General features: G+C 46.2%; 1 protein-coding gene across 1 annotated transcript in view; it reads left to right on the top strand.

Moving 5' to 3' along the window:
* The window catches only part of LOC147736636 (glutathione S-transferase P 1-like), a 170,482-nt gene that overhangs the window by 103,775 nt on the left and 42,721 nt on the right, over positions 1 to 23,986 (top strand). Inside the window, exons 3-5 of the mRNA XM_086953409.1 lie at positions 9,228 to 9,340; positions 17,992 to 18,079; positions 18,445 to 18,548. Of these exons, the coding sequence (XP_086809535.1) occupies positions 9,228 to 9,340; positions 17,992 to 18,079; positions 18,445 to 18,548 (305 nt within the window). The remainder of the gene's footprint in view (positions 1 to 9,227; positions 9,341 to 17,991; positions 18,080 to 18,444; positions 18,549 to 23,986) is intronic.

The following is a 23,986-nucleotide window of genomic DNA, read 5'->3' as shown; positions in this document are numbered from 1 at the left end:
GTGAGCGTCGTCGAGGCTGGACAGGTGTGCCTTCTTCCCAACTCTACCGTGGGAAATCAGCTGTGATGCTGGATAGAGGCTTTTGCATCCGTGACTTTCACGAGCGCAATACCCGTGCTGTTTCTGTGACCAGGAGCTTATTTCTCTTCATCTGCTGAACTGATCTTTCTCTGACCTTTTATACACACAAGAAGCATGTGCACTCGCATGGAAGCCCCGCCCCAAATCCGCAGATCCGCAAATCCATAAAATCCGCGGATTTTGCGGATCCACGATCCGCAAATTCGCAAAATCTGCGGATCGTGGATCCGCAAAATACGCCCATGCCTAGACCCAACATCTCACCAGTGAGTGGTCCGACCAGGGACAGGGAATGATATCAGTTATCTGTGCCAATGGTTTGGAGGACCAGATTAGATCTAACGTGTGCCCTTTAATATGGGTGGCTCCAATTACCAATTGCAGCATTTCCATAGAGCACATATTAGACTCAAATAGAGATTCTGCAGCTTCTCTATGTAACCTGTCCCAGTGATAGTTAAAGTCCCCTACCACCAGGAGGTGTTTATACCTGGAGCGTAGATCGGACAGGAGTTCCAAAAAACTCTCATTAAAGTCAGGTGTGTAACATCCAGGGTGAACTCTTGCAGGTCCAGATCCCGATCTTCCTCTCTGTTGTCAAAATTGGATTGACAGCCTTACAGATCGTGAACTAATGACCGTGTGAAATGAGACATGCTGAGAAGACTCAGTAACATTTCCCCTGAACTAAAATGACTCTCGGATACAATGAGGATTCTGACAAGGCGGGATCCCCCCGCTGGCATGGCCCGGGAGGAATAGCTGAGTTCAGAACTTTCGAGGCCCAATGAGATGCCATCTTTGGTATTAAAGAATGTATACCTTTATGTGAAAGGGAACTGTAGATACTGGTCCAGGTGCCCCACACCCTTCCATTTATTGGTAGCCCCCTGCTAATGGGACGCAATGGGGAGGAGGGATCGAGCAAACCCCTTAGCAGCATCTCCACAGGAGAACCCCATATTTAAATGTTTTTCTACGTAATATGATAGCCAGGATGTTTACAAGCAAGACAAGTTGTTTGTTATATTTTCCTTTCAAATTTGCGGTGGGAGGGGAATGCATACCCGACAAGATGGGGATGTCGGTGTGGGACGGGGAGGAAACGGGGTATCGGTCACAGTATCATGCCCTTCTCCAGCAGCCTTTTAGATTAGTGCATGTCTGCAGGTTTGAACATCATTGCAAAAGTGGTAGACCCATCTTCACCAAGATCACTGGATAATGGCAGGCTCAAAGCCACTAGGTAAACTCCACTGTATGTCCTGGAATGTTCGAGGTTTAAATAACCGGTTAAAAAAGAAGACACATTTTGGGATATTTGGATAGACACCAAATTCAAATGGCATACCTTGACCCATCCACATCACTCAACTTTGCTGCCTGCTGGGCATCGTACCGTTGTTTCTCATGTTACTCCACAAATGCAAAGGGAGTAGGGATCCTTATCAAAATGAATACGCCATTTGCACTGGTATTTCTTGATCCGCAAGGACGGTATTGCATGGTACGGGGCCGCCTATGGTCACATATGGTTATGATCGTGCATTGTTATGGCCCCAAAAATGGATGATCACTATGTCTTTGCTACATTATGGGGCAGAATACTCGCTCTAGGGTCGACATTTGTCCTCTAGGGGTGGATTTCAATACAGTAGTGATGCCCGCACTAGATAGATCTCACCCGTCAACACAACACTGTACCGCAGCGCCAGGACAGCATTTACACCCTACTGTCAGAGAGGGCACGCATCACTCCGCAGTGCATTCAACATGGTCCAGACTTGACTACTGGATAATTTCTAGGGTAATAGGGCACTGGGTAGACCAAACTGAACACCTAGCAAGGACATATTTCGACCACTCCCCGGTGAACATAATACTCTCCATTCCAGGTTGCGAGTCGCCGTATAATAAATGGCGATTAAATCCAACGGCTCTGCTTGATGCTGTCTTTAAGGATGAGATAGGAAAAGAAATGCAAGATTTCTTTGAGCATAACATAGATAGTGTCCCAAAAGTCACCACAGTGTGAGAAGCATTCAAGGTCACCATGAGGAGACTCTGCATTGCGAAGGGAGGGAGTACATTAAGGGATATCTGAGCGCAGCTCACTCAGCAACATACTGGGATAAAAGTCCCAGAACAGGAAATGAGTAAACCACCCACAGAGGGAATCACAAAAGCTACCCTACGTGATAAACTAACAGAGTACAAAGACACAGCAAAACGAGAAAACAAATTCAGAAGTAAATACCACAGAGCAAGGATTTATGGCGAGAGGGACTGTACAGGGAAGGCCATAGCAGATTACGTCAGCCAGCCCAGGTTCTCCAACTCTGTAACTGAACTGTATGATCCCGAGGGAACTATCCATAGACATACCATCGACCTATTACATATCTTCACAAAATGTTACTCCAGCCTGTATACCGCACAGAGGACAAAACCCCTAAACCTCCCACAATACATTGAGTTGTCAAGTTTCCAGCCCATGTACTCTCTATGGCTTCCCTGGCACATACAATATTGAGGAATAGACCCCCATACTGTAGGGGCATATCTGCTCCTGCAGATATGCCCACACCTGGAGTATAGTTCACCCTGCCGCAGGGCTGGTAATGCCTGTTAGAGGGGTGACTTACCTATTTCTTGGGCAGTGCTAGCTGGCATGGCACACAGGCAGTGTGTCATGTCAACTTAGTTATTTTCTTACCTCACAAGGGCATGCGAGCTGCAGTGGCATGGTCCTAGTGAGGTGGTACCAAGGGACCCTCTTCAGCCTCCAGGCCCTAGGCACCCAGGGTACCACTTACTAGGACTTACTGGTGGGTGGAGTAGCAGAAGTACCAATTGTGGAAATGTTTTAGGGAAAGGACACTAATACTTTCAACCTGGACAGCAGGAACCCAGGACTCTCCAGCAAACGTTGCATCAAAAACTAGGCAAAAAGTGCTGGGAGTACTGCAACAAAACATCAATTTTATCACATAAGTACTGCCAGCCCCAGCCGACTGGCCAGGAAGCTCAGCTACCATCTGGGAGAGCATACCTAGTCTGTCATGTGAGGACAAGTAAGGAAAATGCTGTGTTCCTGCAGGGCTTACTCTGCCTTGCATCCTTCTGTCCCAGTCAGTCCGTTTGGGGAGCCGGCCTACCTCAACAGTTTCAGGACCTAACTTAAAATGCTCCTTTCCTAACCCTTCAGTGTTTTCACCCAATCTTTTTAATTAGGGATCAGAGGTGTCCGTTTCTGCAAATTCGATCTTAGCCAGGGCAACACCTAGCTTACCAAAAGAGGTCACCCACAGCTTGAATAACCCCACCACGACCAACCGGGAAATGGGGCCTAGGTTGCTATTTGGTGTGCGGTCAGACCACTTTGTCAAGGAAAGTGCAGCAATAGAAGCTAACACCCAGCAGAGGCCACTGACTGCTCTCTGTGCCCAGAACCACACATTTAGCTCTTCGCTGACAGGGGAAGGAGCTACTTTACAGGCTTCTTTGGGTTCAGCTTGCCTGTCTGCTGTTTTAGAGTCAGGGGGCCCGATTCACAGAACTAATTTAAGACAAAATCCTAAACTTACTACCACTGTGGTATTCACAGAAAGCACTTACTCATTTCGGTATTCAGAGAAGTTAGGAGTTCTAACTTTAGGACTCCTAAATGCCTTCTGTGAATACCGAAAGTCTTAAAGTTCGGATTTTTCTCAGTTTAGGAGTAGTAAAGGTAAAACTCCTAACTTCAGAACTCCTATACTGAGAAAAAATCCTAATTTTAAGACTTTCGGTATTCACAGTAGGCATTTAGGAGTCCTACAGTTATACCGAAATGAGTAAGTGCCTTCTGTGAATACGTTTTGGGAGTAAGGTTTAGGATTTTGTCTTAAGTTAGTTCTGTGAATCGGGCCCGGAGTCACCACTTCTGGTAGTGAGCACCCTACTTCCACTCCCTTTCCTGTCAGCTGAGGAGCTACCAACTCAGGCTGGACAGTTGCCTGACTAGTCAGGTCTTTTTGTGGGTCCGGCAGGACTTCACCAGTGCCAGCTTTGGATTTCTCCCTTACTGGGGCAGAATCTCCTTGGTCCACTGGAACTGTGGATAACAGTCGTCCATCTTTCCTTCTTTTTCTATTAGGGCTTACCTACACTAGTTGCAGGTTCAGCCGCTCCAGATTCCTTGGGTGAGGCCTAGCACTGGACCTGTACCTCACTTTGGCTCAGACCAACCTCTGGGCAGGCGCGGCCTGTGCAGATAGTAGCAGTGGGGCGGGCGGTGGCGGTGTGGGGGATAGTCAACATACAACGATGAAGGAAACTTAAAAAAGGAGAAAACAACAATTTTCTTTTTTTTAAATTTAAGTTTCCCTTGTTGTCGTTTTTCCACTCCACCCCAGCTCTCTTACCTGCACGGGCCCCGCCTGCCTCTGGGTGGTCATACCCAAGGAGATAATCAAGGGGGAGATCTTTACTGACTACCACCTTTCTCCAACTCAAGGACCCAGCTATTTCTAGTTACACTACAGGAACAGGCCTAACTGTGACCTCCCATAGGATGGTCCTCATTCTTCCTGTTTCTCCTGGAATGTTCTGGTTTGAGAGAACCCACCTGTCACTCACCACAGTGTGTCTGGCACAGGTATGTCTCAGGGTAGTGGCTGGGATACTATTCACCAGTAGGTGGTGTGTGTCTACTCCCCTTTGGAATCTACAACTCACCTTTTGGACCCAGTTTCCAGATGAAGGCTAAGATGACTTCCTCATCTGAGGAACCACCCTCAAGGGATACACTGGCAACCTCTGTGCTACACTACGGGCTTTAGTTTTAGGACAGCTAGGGTCCCTGGTGTGGTGTCCTATATTTTGACAGTTGTGACACCATGCCCTATTGGGATTCCAATTTTTACCTTGATACCCAGTTTTGGTCTGTGAGGTGTTTCAGGCCGACCCTCCTGGACAGATTTTTGGAGGCCTACAAGGGACTTTATCTCATGGGGGGACTTTTTGGCCTCTCTCTTTTTGTATCCCCCTTCATAACCTGTCTTGGACACTCTTGTTCTAACCCAATGATCAGCCTTCCTCCCCAACTTTGGGGAGAGACTGGCACCGGGTCTACCAGGTATTGATGCAACTCGTCATGCACAAAATTACTTAACATATGTTCTTTCATTATCAAATTATAGAGCCCATCATAATCATGTACATTGTCACCTTCCAACCAACCTCCCATTGTTTTCACTGAGTAATCTACAAGATCTACCCAGGATTGGCCTTGGGATTTATTGCCCTCCCTGAATCTGATCCTGCACTTCTCAGTGCTGAATCCAAAGCCCTCAATCAGGGCACCCTTCAGGAGGTCATAGGACGCAGCATCTTCCTCACTGAGTGTCAGGAGCCTGTCCCTGCACTTTCCTGAGACATTTCCCACAGGATAGCACCTCACTCTTCACGTGGAACTGAACCACTTAGTGATATCAACACTTTCAAAATATCTAGGGGAAATGCTCTTGGTGATTTTGGAGTCAACGAAGTTTACCTCCCTATTGGTTATTTTGCTGCCACCAGAGATGGGTCCTAGGCTCATCTTAGCTCTTTCTTTCGCTATGGCCGGGAGTTTAGCTTCTAGAACTATCCTCTTGTCCAGTTTTTGAAGATCTGCTTCTTCAGTGTCCCCTCATCTGAGATATTACTGGGGTCACTTCCAGTGGTGTTGCTATCTAAGGGGGTAGTGACTGACTCGGAGTCCCCTTTCTCTTCTTCTTGGTACTCATCGTCATCACCTCCTTCACCATTGGGTGAAGTTTTATTGCCGTGGCCCTGTCATTTATTCCCAGCAGCTGCAGGTGATGATCTTTTATGTATCTAGAGCCCATGGCAATGTTCCATGCATTGCACAAACTCTCCAGTTGAGTAACTTTCACGAGTGCCTAGGGGGGCAGGCTGTGCTCCTGGCTGGTCCCTGGATTTTCAGACATTGTTTTTAAATTGGTTGGAGCCTTATTACAGATTAGAAAAACTCCAAGGGTTTCTAAGCGCTAACTACTTTACAGACTTTTAAATTTCTAAACAGTGAGGGACTAAGCCAAGGACTTAACACTATTTTTAATACATTTTGAAACAAAAAGGTAATGATTTCTATCTAAAGAAATTTTGGATATACTCAAGTGAAATCAATTACTAATGAAGAGGTACACCAAACGTCAAAGTCTTTTACCCCAACAACCGCACCACCAATGTAGGAAGCTGGCTATGTATATGGTATACCACTAGATGGTGATACCTTACACAGAGGCCAGGGGTTCCCCAAAAGTGTGATGGGCTCAATGCAAAACCCAGAGTGCTCTATTAGAGGTAGTGTGGGCAAGCAGCCTCAGGCCTAACACAGAGGAGTGTAAGACATTTATTGCAAAATATTAATCAATAATAAACACACACCTCAGAAAGGAGATCCAGACCAATTTTTAACAAATATACTTTGTTTGTATTTTATTTTAAGACCAAGATCTTCGCAATAAGGTAAGTGTGTTTTCAAATAAAAATACTTTTCACTTTGAAAAATCGACATGTAGAATCTTTTCAGAACAGTTCAATGAAATTCTATGGGAAAACAACACCCAGTTAAATATGTAAGTATTACACTTACAATTACAGTCTGGGGGACCCAAAGTCAGCAAGGGGCAAAGGTCAGGTGAGTATCAAAATTGCACCTCCAGCGGCACAGGAGCAGCTTGGTTCAGAAGTCAAAATCAAAGTTTGCCCCAGTGCTTTTCAATGGAGACTGGGGGTGCTTGCAGGTAAGTAGATTGGTTGCAGGGGGCAAGCTTTGGGGATTAGCACAAGCACAGGGGGACCCCAAAGCAGCACCAAACATACACCAGCAGCAGCACAGGGGCGGCCTGGGTGCAAGGGTACAACATCAGCATTGGGCGCCCAATGCTTTCAATGGACATGCTGCTTTTGGCAAACCGGCTGCAGGAGGGAGACCAATAACGTATAGGCCGGTAGGGTTGGGGCCAAGGCAGTTGTCTTCTTCAGTCTTCTCGGATGTCTTCTTTCTTCTTAGGTCATCACAGTTATTAGGTCTGGGGGAGCTACCTAAATACCAAATTTAGGAGGTGTTTTAGGGGAGTAGCAGGTAGAGTCAATGGGCACCATATCTGGGGTGACTAGACCCACTATTATGCCATGCTCCTGTCGGAGGGAGCATAGACCTAGCCCTGATTGGAGGGGCCTGAAAAGTGTGCTAAACTTTGCCTCCTCCACCAGAGGATTGGAAGTGGCAAAGGTGGCCATACCTCCTCGCTTTTTTAAGTTTTTGCACCCAAGGTGGGGGTGTAAACTGGGGGCTTCCAACTGCTGCTAGCAGCAGGAGCTGGGGGTCACATTACAAAGGTGGCAGGCCTTTGAAGCTTCGCCTTTGAGCAGTGGCCCATCCTGGGGGAGGAGGTGTGACACCTCTGCCCAGCATGTGCATTGTTTCTGGTTCCAGAGAGCGGAGGCTCTCCACCCAGGGGTCCAGACACATGTCTGTGTGTGTGACAGGATGCCTAAAGCCAGTTAGTGCCCACACCAGGGTCAGTAGGTTTTCAGGGGGCCCCTCTGAGGTGCCCTCCGAGTACATGGTTTAATAAATCTGACACTGGGATCAGTGTGGATTTATTACAAGGAGCTGTTGGGTACCAAACACTCCTGAGTTTAGTGAAGCCATCATGGTGCTGTTGAGTTGTTGAGTTCCCAGCGCATGTAATCTCTATGGCTTCCCTGGCACTTACAGTATTAAAGAATAGATCCTAATATTGTAGGGGTATCTCTGCTCGTGCTCATAAGTCCACACCTGGGATGTAGTGCACCCTGCCTTAGGGCTGGTAAGCCTAATGGGTGACTTACCCAAATATTTGGCTTATTATTTGTTTAACTCACAGGGGCATGCCAGCTGCAGGGGCATAGTCCTAGTCAGGGGGCTCCAGGGAACCCCCTTCAGCCTACTGGCCTTAGGTACCCATGGTTCCATTCACTAGAGGCCTACAGGGGGACAGACGTACCCATTGTGGACATGTGTTTAGGGAAAGAACATTGGTACTGGCTGGGAATCTTGACAACAAGTACAAGTTGCTCAAAGCCAAGCAAAACGTGTGTGTGTGTGGGGGGGGGGGGGGGGGTACTGCAACAGAACCCCACATTTACACACCCTTCCTTAAAGGCCTGGTCTCTTGCATATGAAAAATATACTATAGTTGCAGACAGGAAGAATAAATGCAGAATATGTAGTCAGAAATTAAACACACCAAAAGCAGTTGGTAATTTCTTTCAAAATATATTAGAATACTATGTTAGAATCACTTTTAACGTAAATCAGATGTAAAAAAAAAAACTGTAGCCCAGAATGAGCATTACGTTTTAGAGACATTCTTTCTTTCATGTAATGAACTATGTTCCAAAAATAAGCTCATTGCGATAAATCTCTATTCTCTACTCATCACTGTTCCTTTTTGAAAGTTAGATCATGAAAATAAAAGGGAAGTTCTCATTTTTGTTGTTTAAACTGCAGCTGCAATAATACTCTGTGACCTGCCTGGCTTTTGGCAGCTGTTTCTGGCAGGAGGCGTTATGTAATGTAATGTAGGTATACTTGTATAGCGCACTGTCATTCCAAGGGTATCCTGGCGCTTGAGTTATCTACTCAAATGTAAAGAGTTATTGCAGTTGAGGAACCAAGGGGCATATTATCAAGAAATGGCGTTAAACTTATTGTCACTTTAGCAGCAGGAATCTGCCGCTAAAGCGGCGATAATGGGCTTGATAATACGCCCTTGAGAATTCCCATAGAAGCCCAGGTTAACACCAGAACCTGGGCTTCTATGGGAATTCACAAGGGCATGTTATCAAGCCCATTATCGCCGCTTTAGTGGCAGTTTCCTGCTGCTAAAGCGACAATAAGTTTAACGCCCTTCTTGATAATATGCCGCCAAATTATGTTTTTCTTACAGGTGTCTGGAGAAGTCACAACTCGCCTGTCGTAAGGATATTATTGGGCAGTGCAGGCTCCCAGCGATGGTTCTGTGGTGCAGCTCATAATGAACCCCCACATGCAATGCCTTGTAACGTGTTTGCCAGGTCCTAACTCTCCTCTCTCTTCTTCCCTCCAGGCCGCACAGAGACCATGCGGTACCTGCTGGCAGACCAGGGCTGCGAGTGGAAGGAGGACAAGGTGTCCCTTCTAGACTGGCGTGCTGGAAAGGTTGAGCTGAAGAAGACGGCGGTGAGTTTTTATAAGATTAAGGATTCTGTTCCTAATACACCTCTCCCTAAGGCGAGTCTTCGTCATAGGATGAATGAAAGGGTCAGAACGTTAGGCAGGTCCATTAGCATCTGCCTTGGCAGCACCACTGTCCACTCACTGAAGGTGCCCCCCAGTAAGGTCCAATGGATTGTGTTTGTGTTGTATGCTAGGTCCTAAGTGTCACTCAACCTGCCTGGAATGTGGGAACCAAAACACTTTATTGAGGGTCGGAGCTGCTAGGGCTGCCTGGCCGGGACAAAGAACATCCTTGCCCAATGAAGCTTTGATAGCATCCTTTAGGAGTGGAGGTTCATGACTTTGGAAGCCAAAAGGTCGCCTTCTAAGGGTGTATGGTGACTTTTTTCACTTAAGCCGGGGCAAGGATAACATGGAATGCGTGGGGTATGGCCACTTTCAGCCAAGCGGAACTGCATATATGCATCTCGCAGATGCCAGTATGTCCACATTGCCATGCTACTGAAGACCCATCTCACGGCACCCGAGCCCCACAACGTGCACTCTAAAGGGAGAGGGCAGACCTATGGGACCCCAGGGTCGACTTATGCAAGGGGTGTTCTCATTTGGATTGCACCTGGGATCCCCTTTGCCCTGGGCACACAGCAGGTGGAAACAGATGGGAGGCACGTCATACTGGAGGGACACTTGCATGGGGCTCCCCTCTCCCTGGTGGCTTTGTATGCACCCAACTCCAACCAAACAGAGTTCCAAGATATGGTGTCCCGGCGCTCCTTCATGACCCACTCAGCCCCAGGATTTGGAGGTTAGGGGGGTGATTTTAACTGTGTGGCGGATCTACAACCCATCCCCTCCCCTACACGCAGCATCCATTACCCGCACCACATGACACTTTGAACAGTGGTGCTTGCTTATGCACCTACATGAAGCACGGTGTATGGGGCACCCATATGGCCATGAATACTCTATTTATTCCGCGGTACATGATTCACATGCCAGGATCTACCTTTTTTTGTACACAGCTACTTGGTACGCTATCTGTAGGCCCGCTGCCCCCTGTTGATTGCAATGAGCTGGGGCAGGCACCCCCCACCTTACCTGGGTGGTGACTGCAGGTGGAAGCTCTTTCAGACACTCCCTTCCTTGGGGATCTGTCACTCTGCCTTACTAATTATTTTACAGAAAATCAGGATTCTGCCTCGACACGCACCCGGGAATGGGATGCACCCAAGGTTGTGGTTCACGTGCACTGCATGGCAGCCTTCTGGGGCATCTGTCGTGCCAAACCGAGAACCTCATGTCATTTAAATAGGACCAACTTGACGGCGTCGAGTGCCCGGCTGAGGCAGCTGCATGCGCAGCAGAGTACGGTGGAGTCAACATTGAGTCATCGCGACTGTTGTGGGAGGATCGCCCTGCAACATGCCCAGGGCGATCGCTCCGGAAGATTGCTTGCATGGCTTGTTAGTGAAGAGCAGCAATGCGCCCCCATTGTGGTACTTCGTGGCCACGATGGTGACATTATCACTTCCCAGATGGCCATTAATGCAGCTTTTTGTGATTACTATTATGGACTGTATGTGGCAAACACCTCTCTGGATAACATATCTGGGTTCTTGGATGGACTCTACCTCCATTAGCTCAACCCTCTGCAGCATGATGATCTTGACGTACCTCTACAGTTTGAGGAGTTCCATGCAGCTGTCTCTCAGATTGCCTGGACTTACTGACACATGCATCTTTTAGTGATCGTAAACGGTGTGATTCGCAAAAATCGGCCGTTTGGGTTCGCAAAATTAGCTTTTGCGATGCATCAAGGGTCAAAGCCCTCTCAATTTGAGAATTCGCAATTAATTGCAAGTTCTCAAATTGCGATTACAGTTAAAGAATTGCAAATTGAGATTCCTTAAATGAAATGCATTAAAGTAAAAAAAATTGCAATTTCGCTAATAGGGGGCGCAAATTACCATGAAGTTGAACTTCATGGTAATTTGCAAAAACTTTCAAAAATGCACTAAAGCGCATTTATCAAAGTTCCATTTTATGCATACACATGCGCTTGGGACATGTGTGTGTTCAATATGTACTCATATGCGGATTTCAGGGGTGCAATAGGGTGTCCTTTTGACACCCTGGCACACTTGAAATTGCATTCTCAATTTGCGATTCTCTGATTGAGAATCGCAAATTGAGAATGTCTTCCCATCCATTCCTATGGGCCTCAAGGCCCACAGGAATGAATGGGGGGTATTCCTTAATTGCGACTCGCAATTAGCAAGTCGCAATTAAGGAATGTTTAGAAATCGCTATTTTTTTAAGCGATTTCTACATGCATAAGATTTTGCAATACCTTAATTGCGATTCCTTAAAAATCGCAATTAAGAAATCGCAAAAGTCAAAATTGATGCATGTGCCTGAAAGACTCTGGGCACTGATGGACAGCAGATCGAGTATTTTGCCACCTTCTCCGCACACACTGACCAACATTTATTGAATATGTTCACTAAAGTCAGGGTCCGTGATGAACTCCAGGACTCCCTTTGAGAAGCGCTGATCGTGGGCCTTCTCAAGCCTGGCTGTGACATGCTGAATGTTAGGTCGTATTGCCCCCTCTCACTGCTGAACCTAAATCGAAAGATTTTGGGAAAAGTCTTGGAGAACCACTTGCTCCCCATCACCCATGAGTTTTAGCACGACGACCAGTCCGGTTTTAAACTGGGTCACAGCACATTTGTCTACATAAGGCGGTTGCTGCGCCTCATGCACAACACCCTCCAGATGATTACAATAGGTGCCCGTATCATTGGATATAAAAAAAGCCTCTGATACTCTGGAGTGGGACTCTCCCCGAGGTTCGGGCCGGGGCTTTCAGGCTCTCTAGTTGGAAGAGGGAGGTACATTTGCCAAAATAGAGACCCTTGCTTCTAGTCATGGTAAGGGGGATATACTTCTAAAATAACCCCTGCTCACATCCTTGGTAGCTTGGCATGAGCAGACAGGCTTATCTCAGAGGCAGTGTGTAAAGCATTTGTGAACACGTTCAGTAATGCAGTGATAACACTACAAATGGATACCACACAAGTTTAGAAAAAAAGTTATCTTTATCTAAACCAAAACAAGACCAAATGACAAAAATCCACAATACAGTAATAAAAATATGACTTTCTGATGGTAGCAATAGTTCAGTTCAAAGCAAATTGCAGATGCAACACTTTTGTCACAAAGTACCTGGGATGCGTCACGCAAACAAACAAAACGGACCACAGGGAAGGTGATGTCTTTTCCTTACACTGCATTGGTTCCTTGCTTCGAGGGAGCTGATGCGTCAGTTCCTTACAGCAGCGAAGGTGAGCTGATGCATCGATTCCTTACCGAAGAGGAGTGATGCGTCGGTTTCTTACTGCGTTGGGAGGTAAGGCGTTGGTTTCTTACTGCGTCCCCCAATGATACAACAGACTTGGCGCCTTGCTGCGATGCCACTATCTGGTGATGATGTGTGAACTCGTGCAGCCGCACAGCAGGCCTTACGTCGAACTCGGTGCAATGATCTCGGACTTCGGGGATCGTGCACTCGATGCGGCGTGCGCCGATTTCTCAAGCCGCAGCAGGTGCTGCGACTGTTTCTTCGGCGATGCATCGGAAACAGGTGCAGATGCGTCTCGCTTCTTCGAAGTTGCGGAAAACAGTCTCTAGGGATCCCGAACAGCAGCAGGCACCTCTTTGCAGATCAGAATTCCCAGCAAGGAAATTCAGGGGAGCTGGTGGTGAAGTATTTGTGCCCCTGAGACTTCAGAATAGGAGCTCAGATTCAAGCCCTTGGAGATCTTCTTTCAAGCAGGTGACAAAGTAAGCAGCAAATCCTTTGCTCCTTTCCTTGGCAGCAAGCAGCCACAGCAGGCCAACCCCAGACAGCACACAACACAGGGGCAGTATTCCTCCTTAGCTTCTCCGGCTCTTCTCCTTGGCAAAGGTTCCTCTTGATTCCCAGAAGTGATCTAAAAGTCTGGGGTCTGGGCCCCTCTTTTTATACACCAAAATCCTTTGTTCTCTGAAGGCAGAGAGTGCCTGTGCCCAGCCAAAACCAATTCTGTCCTCACTGGTGCAGCTTCCTGGCAGGAGGTGGAGATAGAACTGTTGAAGGCAGACCAGGCCCATTCGGGTGAAAGGAAATCTCCTCCCCCTACTCTAAATGCAGACCAGGTCCATTCAGCCCAACCCTGACTCACCAGACTTCTGGAGCCGCTGCGCCTCTCCAGCCCCTGTCATCCAAAAGCCGGACATGCAATACACAAACCTAGCAGTCTGGATGGTTAGGCAGGAAAATACCTACTTTCTAAAAGTGGTATTTTCAAACACAGAATGTAAAAATCACCCTCACTAAAAGATGCATGTTAACATTCTGAGTTCAGGCATACAGAACTTCATTTTTCTACCTTGTTCCCAGGGCCAGTTATGTTTATAAGACGTTATAAACAAACTCCCCATTCTGTCCTACCTTTCACATACAATGCACCCTGCCCACAGGGGTACCTTGGGCCTTTCTTAGGGGTGACTAATATGTAGAAAAAGAAAGGTTTAGGGACTGGCAAGTGTGTGCACTTGCCAAGTCGACAAGGCAGTCCAGACTGCACACAGGCTCTGCAATGGCAGGCAAAGTTACATTTTACAGACTGCTTCTGTGGGTGGCACAATCCAGTGCTGCAGCCCAGTAGCAGCATTTGATATACAGGCCCTGGGCACACACAGTGCACCATACTAGGGTCTGACAAGTACATCAAATATGCCAATTATAGAATCACTAATCCATAACAACAATTTACAAAGGGAGCACTTGCACTTGGCAGTGAACATCAGTGGCAAAGTGCCCAAAGCATCTAGACCGGGAAAACAGAGTCCAACACACAGCAAAAACACAGGAGACAAAGGCAAAAATGCAGGGAGACCCAAGTCAATGGTGCCAGGTCTAACAGGTATGCACCCTGTACATGACCCCAAATGCAAGGGTGAAGACTGGCCAGATGATTTTGGACAGTCTTAATATCCAATGGGGCGCCCACTAGGGTTGCCCACTGTTCCCATTCATTTTCATTTTTGCTCTAGTCATAGAGCCGCTTGCTTGCCGACTGCATAACGCTCTATCCAGATGACACCTTGATCCCTTTCCGCAGTGCCCTGACGCCCCTGGGCTAAGTTCGCGCTTTATACAGCTTTTATTCATTCATTCTTTACCTACAAGACGTTGAGGCTGCTCTCCCTGATCTCATGTGCCTGATAGACAAATCTGGAGCCACATCGGGCGCACAGGTGAACTGGCCAAAATACTGCCTATTCTCTCCGACAATGCTGCCGACACCATGCAGAGTCGAGGTGATGAGTATTTGTTTCCAATGGGGTTACGACCCCTCAAAATACCTGGGGGTGCAGATCTATCACACACAGAGAGGCCTCTGTGAGGATAAGCGTTACAGGGTGGTTGATTATATCCACCTATCTATGCTTTTTTGGCGATCACTGCCTCTATCACCCCTAGGTCTGGTAGCCATCTCCAAAATGTTGGTGCTGCCACAACTTTTCGTAGCTCTGCAGGTCGTGCTTCTACTGAGTTTCATCTGGATGCTTAATGCCCTACTCCTTGAACTTACATGGAGTGACAATTGTGGCTGGATGGCTCTGGCCACGATCTGTGGGCCTCGAGTTTTGAGCTGTACTATGAAGCGGCACAGCTTCAGTGGCCGATGGCCTGGTTAAGCACCACTACCTGCCCGGAGTTACTCCTCATGTGAATGGTTCTCAATTGTAATGGAATTTATACTTGGCTCTCTGACCCCTGTCGGTCCCCGGCAGGAAATTTCACGGATGAAAGTGGCCGGCACTTGCTAGCACAGATTTGTGCACCTGAAAGGCTCACACCTCCAGTATTCACAGGCAATTGCCACCTGGGACTTACCGATACTGCAGGGAGCAGTTCTAACACTGACTGGGATCTCTGGGGTGAAGCGGGCATCGCGCAAATAGAGGACCTTTACTTGGAGGGTGTTAGTATGTCTTTCCAAGACATAATAGACTCCTATGGCATTCCTGCCAGTCCGTTCCTAACCTATTGCACCATTCAATATGTGTTGTGCGTCGCAAGGGTCAGTGGAGATGAGGAACCTCTTGCCTCAGCGACGCTGCATGCTCGGTCATCCTCTGGTAGCACACAACATGCCACACCACTCTCTACGAAGTACTGCATGTGGCCCCAACGGACCACACGATAGGTGCGCGTGCCTGTTCGGATGCAGTGTTGCAGCAACCCCTGATGGACGGAGTTTAGTCCCGGGCTCTACATTTGGTTAAGGAGGTAGGTTCACATAGTTTAACTATGTACATCAAGCCTATCTCACCCCCCACCGCATCAAGAGTATGTTGCCGATGCTTGCCCATTTCTGTCCTGATATGCATTGCCGGGAGCAGGGTTTTATCATATGGTGTGGGATTGCCCAGTAATGCAACCAGTCTGGCATGCAGTAACTGGGACAGTGGTGGAAATTACAGAACACGCCCTTACTCCTATGCCACCCTCCTGCCTATTAGGGATGTGCCCTTGTAGAAAGGTAGACAAGCACTTATACAGATTCATTGATCTTGCCTTCGTTCTGTTCAGCCGTCAAGTTGCAATGAGCTGGAGGACCCCTGTGCCACGGACCATCACCGATGGCTCCACGACCACCTCCTGGAATGGACCCGTGCTGGGGTTCCTAGCCTTCTAGGGGTCCGAATGTGATGGGTCTCCTGTGCTAGTGGCGAATGCTGGGGGACCTTCCTACTAAAGGCCCAATTCCGATCTCACTCAGAAAGTTCTCCGGCCGAGCCTGATCCGGAGGGTTTTCCAACCGAGCCAGACTCCTACAGTCCGCCTGAGCAAGTACGATGTGGCCGCATGCTGCCGGACTCGGTTCGGTCGGACTCCCATAGAAGTCAATGGGAGTCGGTCATATGACGTGTACATGGGCTCCCATTGACTGAATGGATTTGTCTCGCACATGGGCACCCCCTACAGTGGGTACACATCAGTGCCATCTGCACCGTACATGCCTGTGTTGGGGAGACCCTTGGTTCTCCCACTGTGTCCAAGTCGTAAGGCTGCAGGTGACGGGGTGTTCGACGCAGACCCCCAAAGTCAGCTTCCCGGACGTTTTGTGAGCCGGAAACTTCGTCTTGAACGGGCTGTCTGACGCGTGCATCGTACTGGCTCAGTCGGAAATCGCCTCCATTGCACGGCATGGTTTACTTACGGACGAGACGTACGGAGCTGTTCGGACCCGGAAACAATTCGGTGGTGACTTTTGCGTTACTCGCATAGTACTTGCTTGCTCGTACAGCTGTACGAGTCATGTGTAAAACATGTGTGCGGCTCATACTTTTTCCGGCCGGATCGCATTCGGTGCCCTTCCGAGCAAGATCGGAATCGGGCCCTTAATGTGGAAGCCAAAAATAATAAACGCCCACCTCAAACCCCCAACTCATCTAGGCACGTCTCAAGGAAGACGTGCAAATGTGCTCAAAACTGACCGGCCGTTACACCATGTGTAGTAGGGATGTGATCACTGCGCCCCTTCACGATCTGCCCAGCATCGGCTGCCACCCCCTCCTGCATATGCAGCATCCCCCTTACCCATGTTATCCAGAGATGGGCTCCCCTAACCACTCCCTCCCTACCCACTAGAAGACATATATACATACATAACCTATGTTTCACCAATGATAGATGCCTTTCTGGTATACCACTCCACCTTCTCCTGAGGCCTGACTTCGTGCCTCCAATGTGCAGTCTCATGAGCTTCTTTACTTTTCCTTTCTTCCTTTGTTCTACTGCTTTGGTTGAAATGATCGCGTTTATTATTGACTATTTTGAAGCGGACACAAAGATACCACTAATGCTATAGCGTGACATGTTTTTGCATGCGCTGCATGTTGCAGCAGATTTCTGTCTGCTGCGCCGATTATAGCAGCTGCCTCTTTATATGCATAAAATTCAATAAACACATTTAAAAAAAGCCAGGCCTATGATGTGTCCACTAGTGTGAAGAAGGGGAATGCAGTCATCGTCATTGAAGGGCGCGTCTGTCTTCAAGCTAGACAAAGGCTGCAATGATGGCTTCCTTGGAGAACTGCATTGAACACTGAGGGGCAGATTTACGTTTCCTGGCGCATCCCTACAAATCAGCAGGGATGCGCCAGGAAAGATGCGTGACACAAGTTTACCCTTGCGCCACCACAGATGCACCGCATTTACAATGCGGCACACCATGGCGCAAGGATAAACAGATGCGTGTCGCATCTGCCGACGTAAGGTTGGCGCAGTGCTGGAGTTGCGTCGCGGGCGCAACGCAACTCCAGCACTGTTCTAACCCTGCCTATGTCCAACATGGTGCGTCAAGCCTTACGCCTGCTTCAAGCAGGCGCAAGGTTTTGACGCAGCAGGGTCGGAAAAGTGACTGAGTGAAATCTTGTAGATTTCACTCAGCCACTTTTGCAAGGCGTTCCTGCGCCAGAACGCCCCCCTGCTCCAGAACGCCAACATGAAACCTGATGCAGGACTGCTCACAGGGGCTTCAGGTTCCATACTTGTTCCAGTGCATTGACAGGTTTCTCTTTCTCCTCCTTTTCAGCTCTTTGGGCAGTTACCCATGTTTGCCGAAGGTGATTTCATCCTTTTCCAGTCCAAAGCTGTTTTCCGATATCTGGGGCGCAAATACGGTGAGCACCATCCAAGGAAGTGGGGGACAGTGACTCCCTGGGAATCTTTTCTTCTGGTAGATGTAAGGAGTGACATGAAGACTTAACTTAGACGGAGTTGAAGGTCTCACAAATGCTGATTTCAAACATATTCTTATTGTCTCAGAAAGCAATGAAGCCCTTCGTTCACTAGGGTTCAATGAAGGTTTTAGCACCAGGGTGTGAAAGAAAGACGCCAATCGGCTTTTCTGTCCTTAAAGAGGCTGTACGAGCATAGACTGGTTGTGAAGCCTACATCTCCCCAGATGTATCAATGTCTGACAATTCCCACCCGTGGTGCGTGTCACTCCCAATCCACCCTTCTAACACCTCTGCTTCCTTCACAGATCTCTACGGGAAGAACAACAAGGAAGCCGCGCTCATCGACATGGCCAACGACGGGATGGAGGACCTGCGAGAGAAGCTTCTTCACCTCATGCTTCATGAATGGGTAGGCTTGCGTCTATGGTTACGTCAAGGTTGCTAACTGAACCCTGAGTCCTCTACTCTTAGGGAATAGCTCACGAAGCCAAGTGAGAAATAGTCCACAGTCCTCAGAGACAGGCTAGGCTATTGGGAAGCAGGGAAATTTCCTCCCCGCCCAATCTATTGCTCTGTAAGGTGCAGAGTAAGTCACATCAGGCAAGTGCATAGAAGCCGGTCCAACTCTGACACATTATGAGGCTATAGGCCTGATTATGATGTCGGTCAGAGTGGCCTCCGACCAACATCTCTGCGGTTTTGAAACCGACCAACCTGGGGCCAGCAGTCCGAAACCGCAGTTACGATGCAACCACACCATTTCCCATAGGAGCTTGTGCGGCGGTTGGAAATCGGCCACAGCACAAGCTCCCATAGCGCAATGGGAATTACTGTAAATCCCTGCACCACAGTGCAGGGATTTACCGGGGGACACCATGTAAATGTAAATGTACAGGAATTTATATAGCGCAAATCACCAAGCGGTTTCTAAGCGCTTGCTTAAGGAACCCGTCCTGGTATTCCCCTGTGAGATATCCCCGGCAGGGTATCCGCAAGGTGAAAGCCAGGCATCCCGCCGCGAGGGGCCGTTGTGGAGATTAAGCAAGCTATTGCCCAGAGTCGCAGAGTGTGAACCCGTGAATCGAGTAGGCACAGGAGCGAGAATTGTCGAGTCCATGGACATTTTATGACTCAAGACCCCGCCAAGCCGGCAATTGAACCCTGGTCCCGGGCTGACCTCTGCTTCCAGGTCTGCCTCCTCTAACCAGTGAGCCACACTTCTCCACTTCTCCATAGGTACTCCCCAGGCCAACAACCAGAGGCAGCGGAAGAAGAAGCTTTCCAACAGGCTTTCCTTGTCAGAAAGCTCTACATGGAAAGCCTGTCGGAAACCGACATCATATTGCGGATGGCGGAAACGGTGGGATTATGTGGAGGTTGTGACCGGCCGGTTCAGACTCCGACTGCCAACATTGAAATATGACTGTCGGACTTCAAAACAAGAATGTTGGTCGGTAAGTCTCTGACAAGCAGTCGGAGGCTTACTGACTGCCATCCAAATGAGGCCCTCCATCTCTATGCATGCCGCTAATCTGAGAATTGGATGCCTTTAATTTAGGGAGGACTTCATCCTGACCTCTTGACCTCACCTTCATTCTTTTTAATGAGATCCTTCAAAACAGATGGGCTCAGTCAGCGGTGGAGTGGGTGGGGAATTGTTGCTTCTCCTTGATTTTGGGTGGCGTTCATCTAGGCAGGAGTACATAACTCCCCGCCTTCTGTAGTGCTAAAACCAACAATTTGATAAGAAATTTGTTAACATCTACGCATTAGTGTAATTTAAAGTGCACCTACAACCACACAGTACCAGTACCAACTCCGTAAAACATGTCCTGAAAATACTTCGTCCCTTCTTGGCTTTTATATGCCTGACATTACTGTCAACGCCTATCCAGGATACTTCGAAAAGTTGTGTGGACAGTTATGATAGGATGAAACGGTGCACAGACATAATATCGAGTCAAAAATATCTAATGGACATAATATCGAAGTCAAAATATAGAATGGACAAAATATCGAATGGACAGAATATAGTGGTTAAAAATATCGAATTGAAGGTAAGTAATTTAATATTGAATTTTAAAATATAGAAAGTAAAAATATCGAAGTATATAATATAGGTTTCTAAATATATCGAAGTTTTATTAATATCAAATTTTTTTAAAGTGTTTTTTTATGTTATTTAATTTTTGTGTAATTTAATTCTGTATCGGGTTGTGGGCTTATAGGGGAATAGGGTGGGAAGTAATTTAATTGTAATTAATTAAATATGTTAATTTATTTTGAATTAATTGGTTGTGCCCGCAACCTGGGCATTTTATTTGAAGATAAGCTCACTTTGGAAAGTCAGGTCCAATAACTTCTGCTTCCTGTTTTGCTGTCATCAGATCCCTCCGAAAAATCTTTCCGCTATTGCCTTCTCAAGTGCATGCACAAGTGGCCAGATGCACCATTCTCAGTAGGCTCGATTATTGCAATGCTCCCTAACTTCCTGTTGGATAGATTGCAAAGAATCCAGTCGGCAACTGCCAAGCTTCTATTAGGTCTGCCTAGAAGCTCTTCGGCGTCCGCAGCTTTAGCTAAATTGCACTGGCTCCCAGTGAGACTAAGAGTTCTGTTTAAATCCCTCTGCCTTGTTTTTAAAGAAGTCCACGGGTCAGGACCTGTGCGCCTGCGAAAGAAATTCACTTGGTATATTCCGAAAAGAACACTGCACTCCTCGTTGGCAAGACTGGTGAAGGTTCCTAGGTTCCGTAAGGTCAGATCAGGGGGCAGATACTTTGGGGTGGCAGCGGCTAAATTATGGAATAGCCTCCCCGGGGATATCAGGCAACTCATAGAGCTTCTTCCATTTAGAAAAATTGTAAAAACCTGGCTGTTTCCTAGTACGCATTAGGCAGTCCCTGTTCCTTCTGAATCTCGCACCCCTTTGAGCCACGTTTTCCAGCATGAGGATGCCTGCTAGGTGATAGCGCGCTTTATAAATTGGATAAATAAATAATAATTAAATTTTAGTTGGTAATTAATTAATTTTATATTATTTAATTTTCGTGTAATTTAATTATGTAGCGGGTTGTGGGTTTATAGGGGAATAGGGTGGAAAGTAATTTAATTGTAATTAATTAAACATGTTAATTTATTTATTGGTATTTATTTTGAAATAATTGGTAATTAAATTTTAATTGGTAATTAATTAATTTTATATTTTTAAATGTTTGCCTAATTTAATTCTGTAGCGGGTTGTGGGATTATAGGGGAATAGCGTGGGAAGTAATTTAATTGTAATTAAATAGATAATTGTTATTTATTTATTGGTACTAATTTTTAATTTATTGTTAATTAATTGATAATTGGTAATTAATTTGTATTAATAGGTAATTCATTTTAATAACTAATATTAATTTGTATTTTTACTTGATTAATTGTTACATAATATTAAATTGGTAATTTATTTTAATTAATTTATTCTTGGTATTGATATTTAATTATTTTTATTAATATATTAAATCTTTACTTTCCCTACTGTTGCACTCTCTGGAGTGGGAATAGTAATTTTTATCCCTACGCTATCCAACGCTTTCCCTACTGTTGCACTCACTGGAGTGGGAATAGTAATTTTTACCCTTCCGCTATCCAACGCTGTCCCTACTGTTGCACTCTCTGGAGTGGGAATAGTAATTTTTACCCTTCCGCTATCCAACATTTTCCCTACTGTTACACTCTCTGGAGTGGGAATAGTAATTTTTACCCCTACGCTATCCAACGCCTTCCCTACTGTTGAACTCTCTGGAGTGGGAATAGTAATTTTTACCCCTACCCTATCCAACGCTTTCCCTACTGTTGCACTCACTGGAGTGGGAATAGTAATTTTTACCCCTACGCTATCCAACGCCTTCCCTACTGTTGCACTCTCTGGAGTGGTAATAGTAATTTTTACCCCTACGCTATCCAACGCTTCCCCTACTGTTGCACTCTCTGGAGTGGGAATAGTAATGTTTACACTCCTTCTATCTTACGGTAATAATATTGTATATTTTGTATTAATATTATGTTAATATTTATATATGTTTTAACAAATAAAATTGTATGTTTTTTTATAACTTAAATTAATTATTTAATAATTTTAAGGTTAAGTATTTTTTAGTATATTTTAGTTATTTATTTTTAATATTTTTTTAATTTTACATTATTTTTAAGAAATTCAATATTTTTACAAAGTATATATTTTTAAACGATATTTTGGATTCAATATTTTTATACTTACCTGTTTGTAGATAGGAATTCGATATTTTGTCTTTCGGTATTTTTATACTTACCTGTTTGTAGATACGAATTCAATATTTTGTCTTTTGATATTTTGGCATTATATTTTTGGTAGTCTTCATTTTGTACCTCGATATGAAGTCAGTGATCCGATGAAACAAATCCAAGGACTAGGGGCCCGATGTAGGTAAATCTTTTTTACCACTTCATAAATACCGATTCATACCGAATCGGTATTTAAGAAGTGGTAAAAAAGTGAAGGGCAGATGTAGGTAATATTATTTTAAAAATTACCGAATCGGAAGGAATCGGTATTTACCGATTCGGTAAATACCGAATCGGTAATGCCCATTGATTCCTATGGGCATTGAAGCCCATAGGAATCAATGGGCATTACCGAATCGGTATTTACCGATTCGGTAATTACCGATTTCTGCAAGGGTGCAGGGGGTGTCACTTTGACACCCTCTAGCACCCCCAATACTGGCTTGTGTGCCATGTGGCACACAGACATGCCCTAAGGGCATGTCTGTCTGTCACATGGCATAGATGTGCATGCACACATGTGCATGCACACCTGGATTCGGTATTTTAACACCCAATTGGATTGGGTGTTAAAATACCGAATCTGAAGGGCCTGTGGGACTGAAAGTAGTCCCACCTACATCCCGAATTTTAAAAATCGGTAAACTTACCGATTCGGTATTTTTCCGATTCGGTAATTTTACCGAATTGGTAAAATACCGAATCGGACAGAAAAAGGTCCCCTACATCTCAGTAGGCCAAATACCGGTCGGAAACGGCCGAAATCGGCCGTTTCCGACCGGTATTTGGTACCTACATCGGGCCCTTGATCTACTAAGCATTGCAAAGGTCACAAACACTCAGACTCAGCGGTAGCAAGCATTGAAATGCTTTTGTTATTAACTTATCCCAGATGAAGAGTCCGAAAAGTTTTTCGACTCCTAAAATGGGACTCTAAATCAATACAGATCCAATATCTAGAAAGGGGGTGTTGTACGTGTCTCTTCCAAATACCAAATTGCTATCTATTGTATCAATGTTTTGTGACTGGAATAGAGTATCAAAACATTCATATTCTACTGACAACTCAAAGGAGGTGGTGTGGGATGCCACAGTTATATTATGTAGTAGAATATGGTTAAAAGGAATATTTGTTTACTATAATGAAGAGAATGTGGGGATTCTAAGCATGTCAGCTGGAACAGTGCTTGGTGATAGATGAGGTGCAACAAAGGGCTGTTCAAGTGCTTAATCAACTTGATAGTGTCTGCCTCATCTGCATGGCAAACATCACAGGTGGTTGTCCCTTTCCTTTGGGGCCCATTCCTTTTGGGACACCTCCCCCGTAGTGAATGAGAAAATAAATGCTTAAGAGGAGGCAGTAGCCTACGGGACACTGCCTCCTCTCGAATATATTTGAAAAAAATTGAATATTTATTTTTAATAGCAATCCCTTTTCCTTTAAAGAGAATAGACTTCATTAAAAAAAAACACTTGTGATTTATTTAAAAGCAATCACAGACATGGTGGTCTGCTGACCCCAGCAGGCCACTCTTCCCT

This window comes from Lissotriton vulgaris, chromosome 1_2 (genome assembly GCF_964263255.1).
Source record: "Lissotriton vulgaris chromosome 1_2, aLisVul1.2, whole genome shotgun sequence".
NCBI classification, from domain to species: Eukaryota; Metazoa; Chordata; class Amphibia; order Caudata; family Salamandridae; genus Lissotriton; species Lissotriton vulgaris.
Note: the sequence above shows the minus strand (reverse complement) of the source record. Positions and strands in the feature narration are given on the sequence as shown.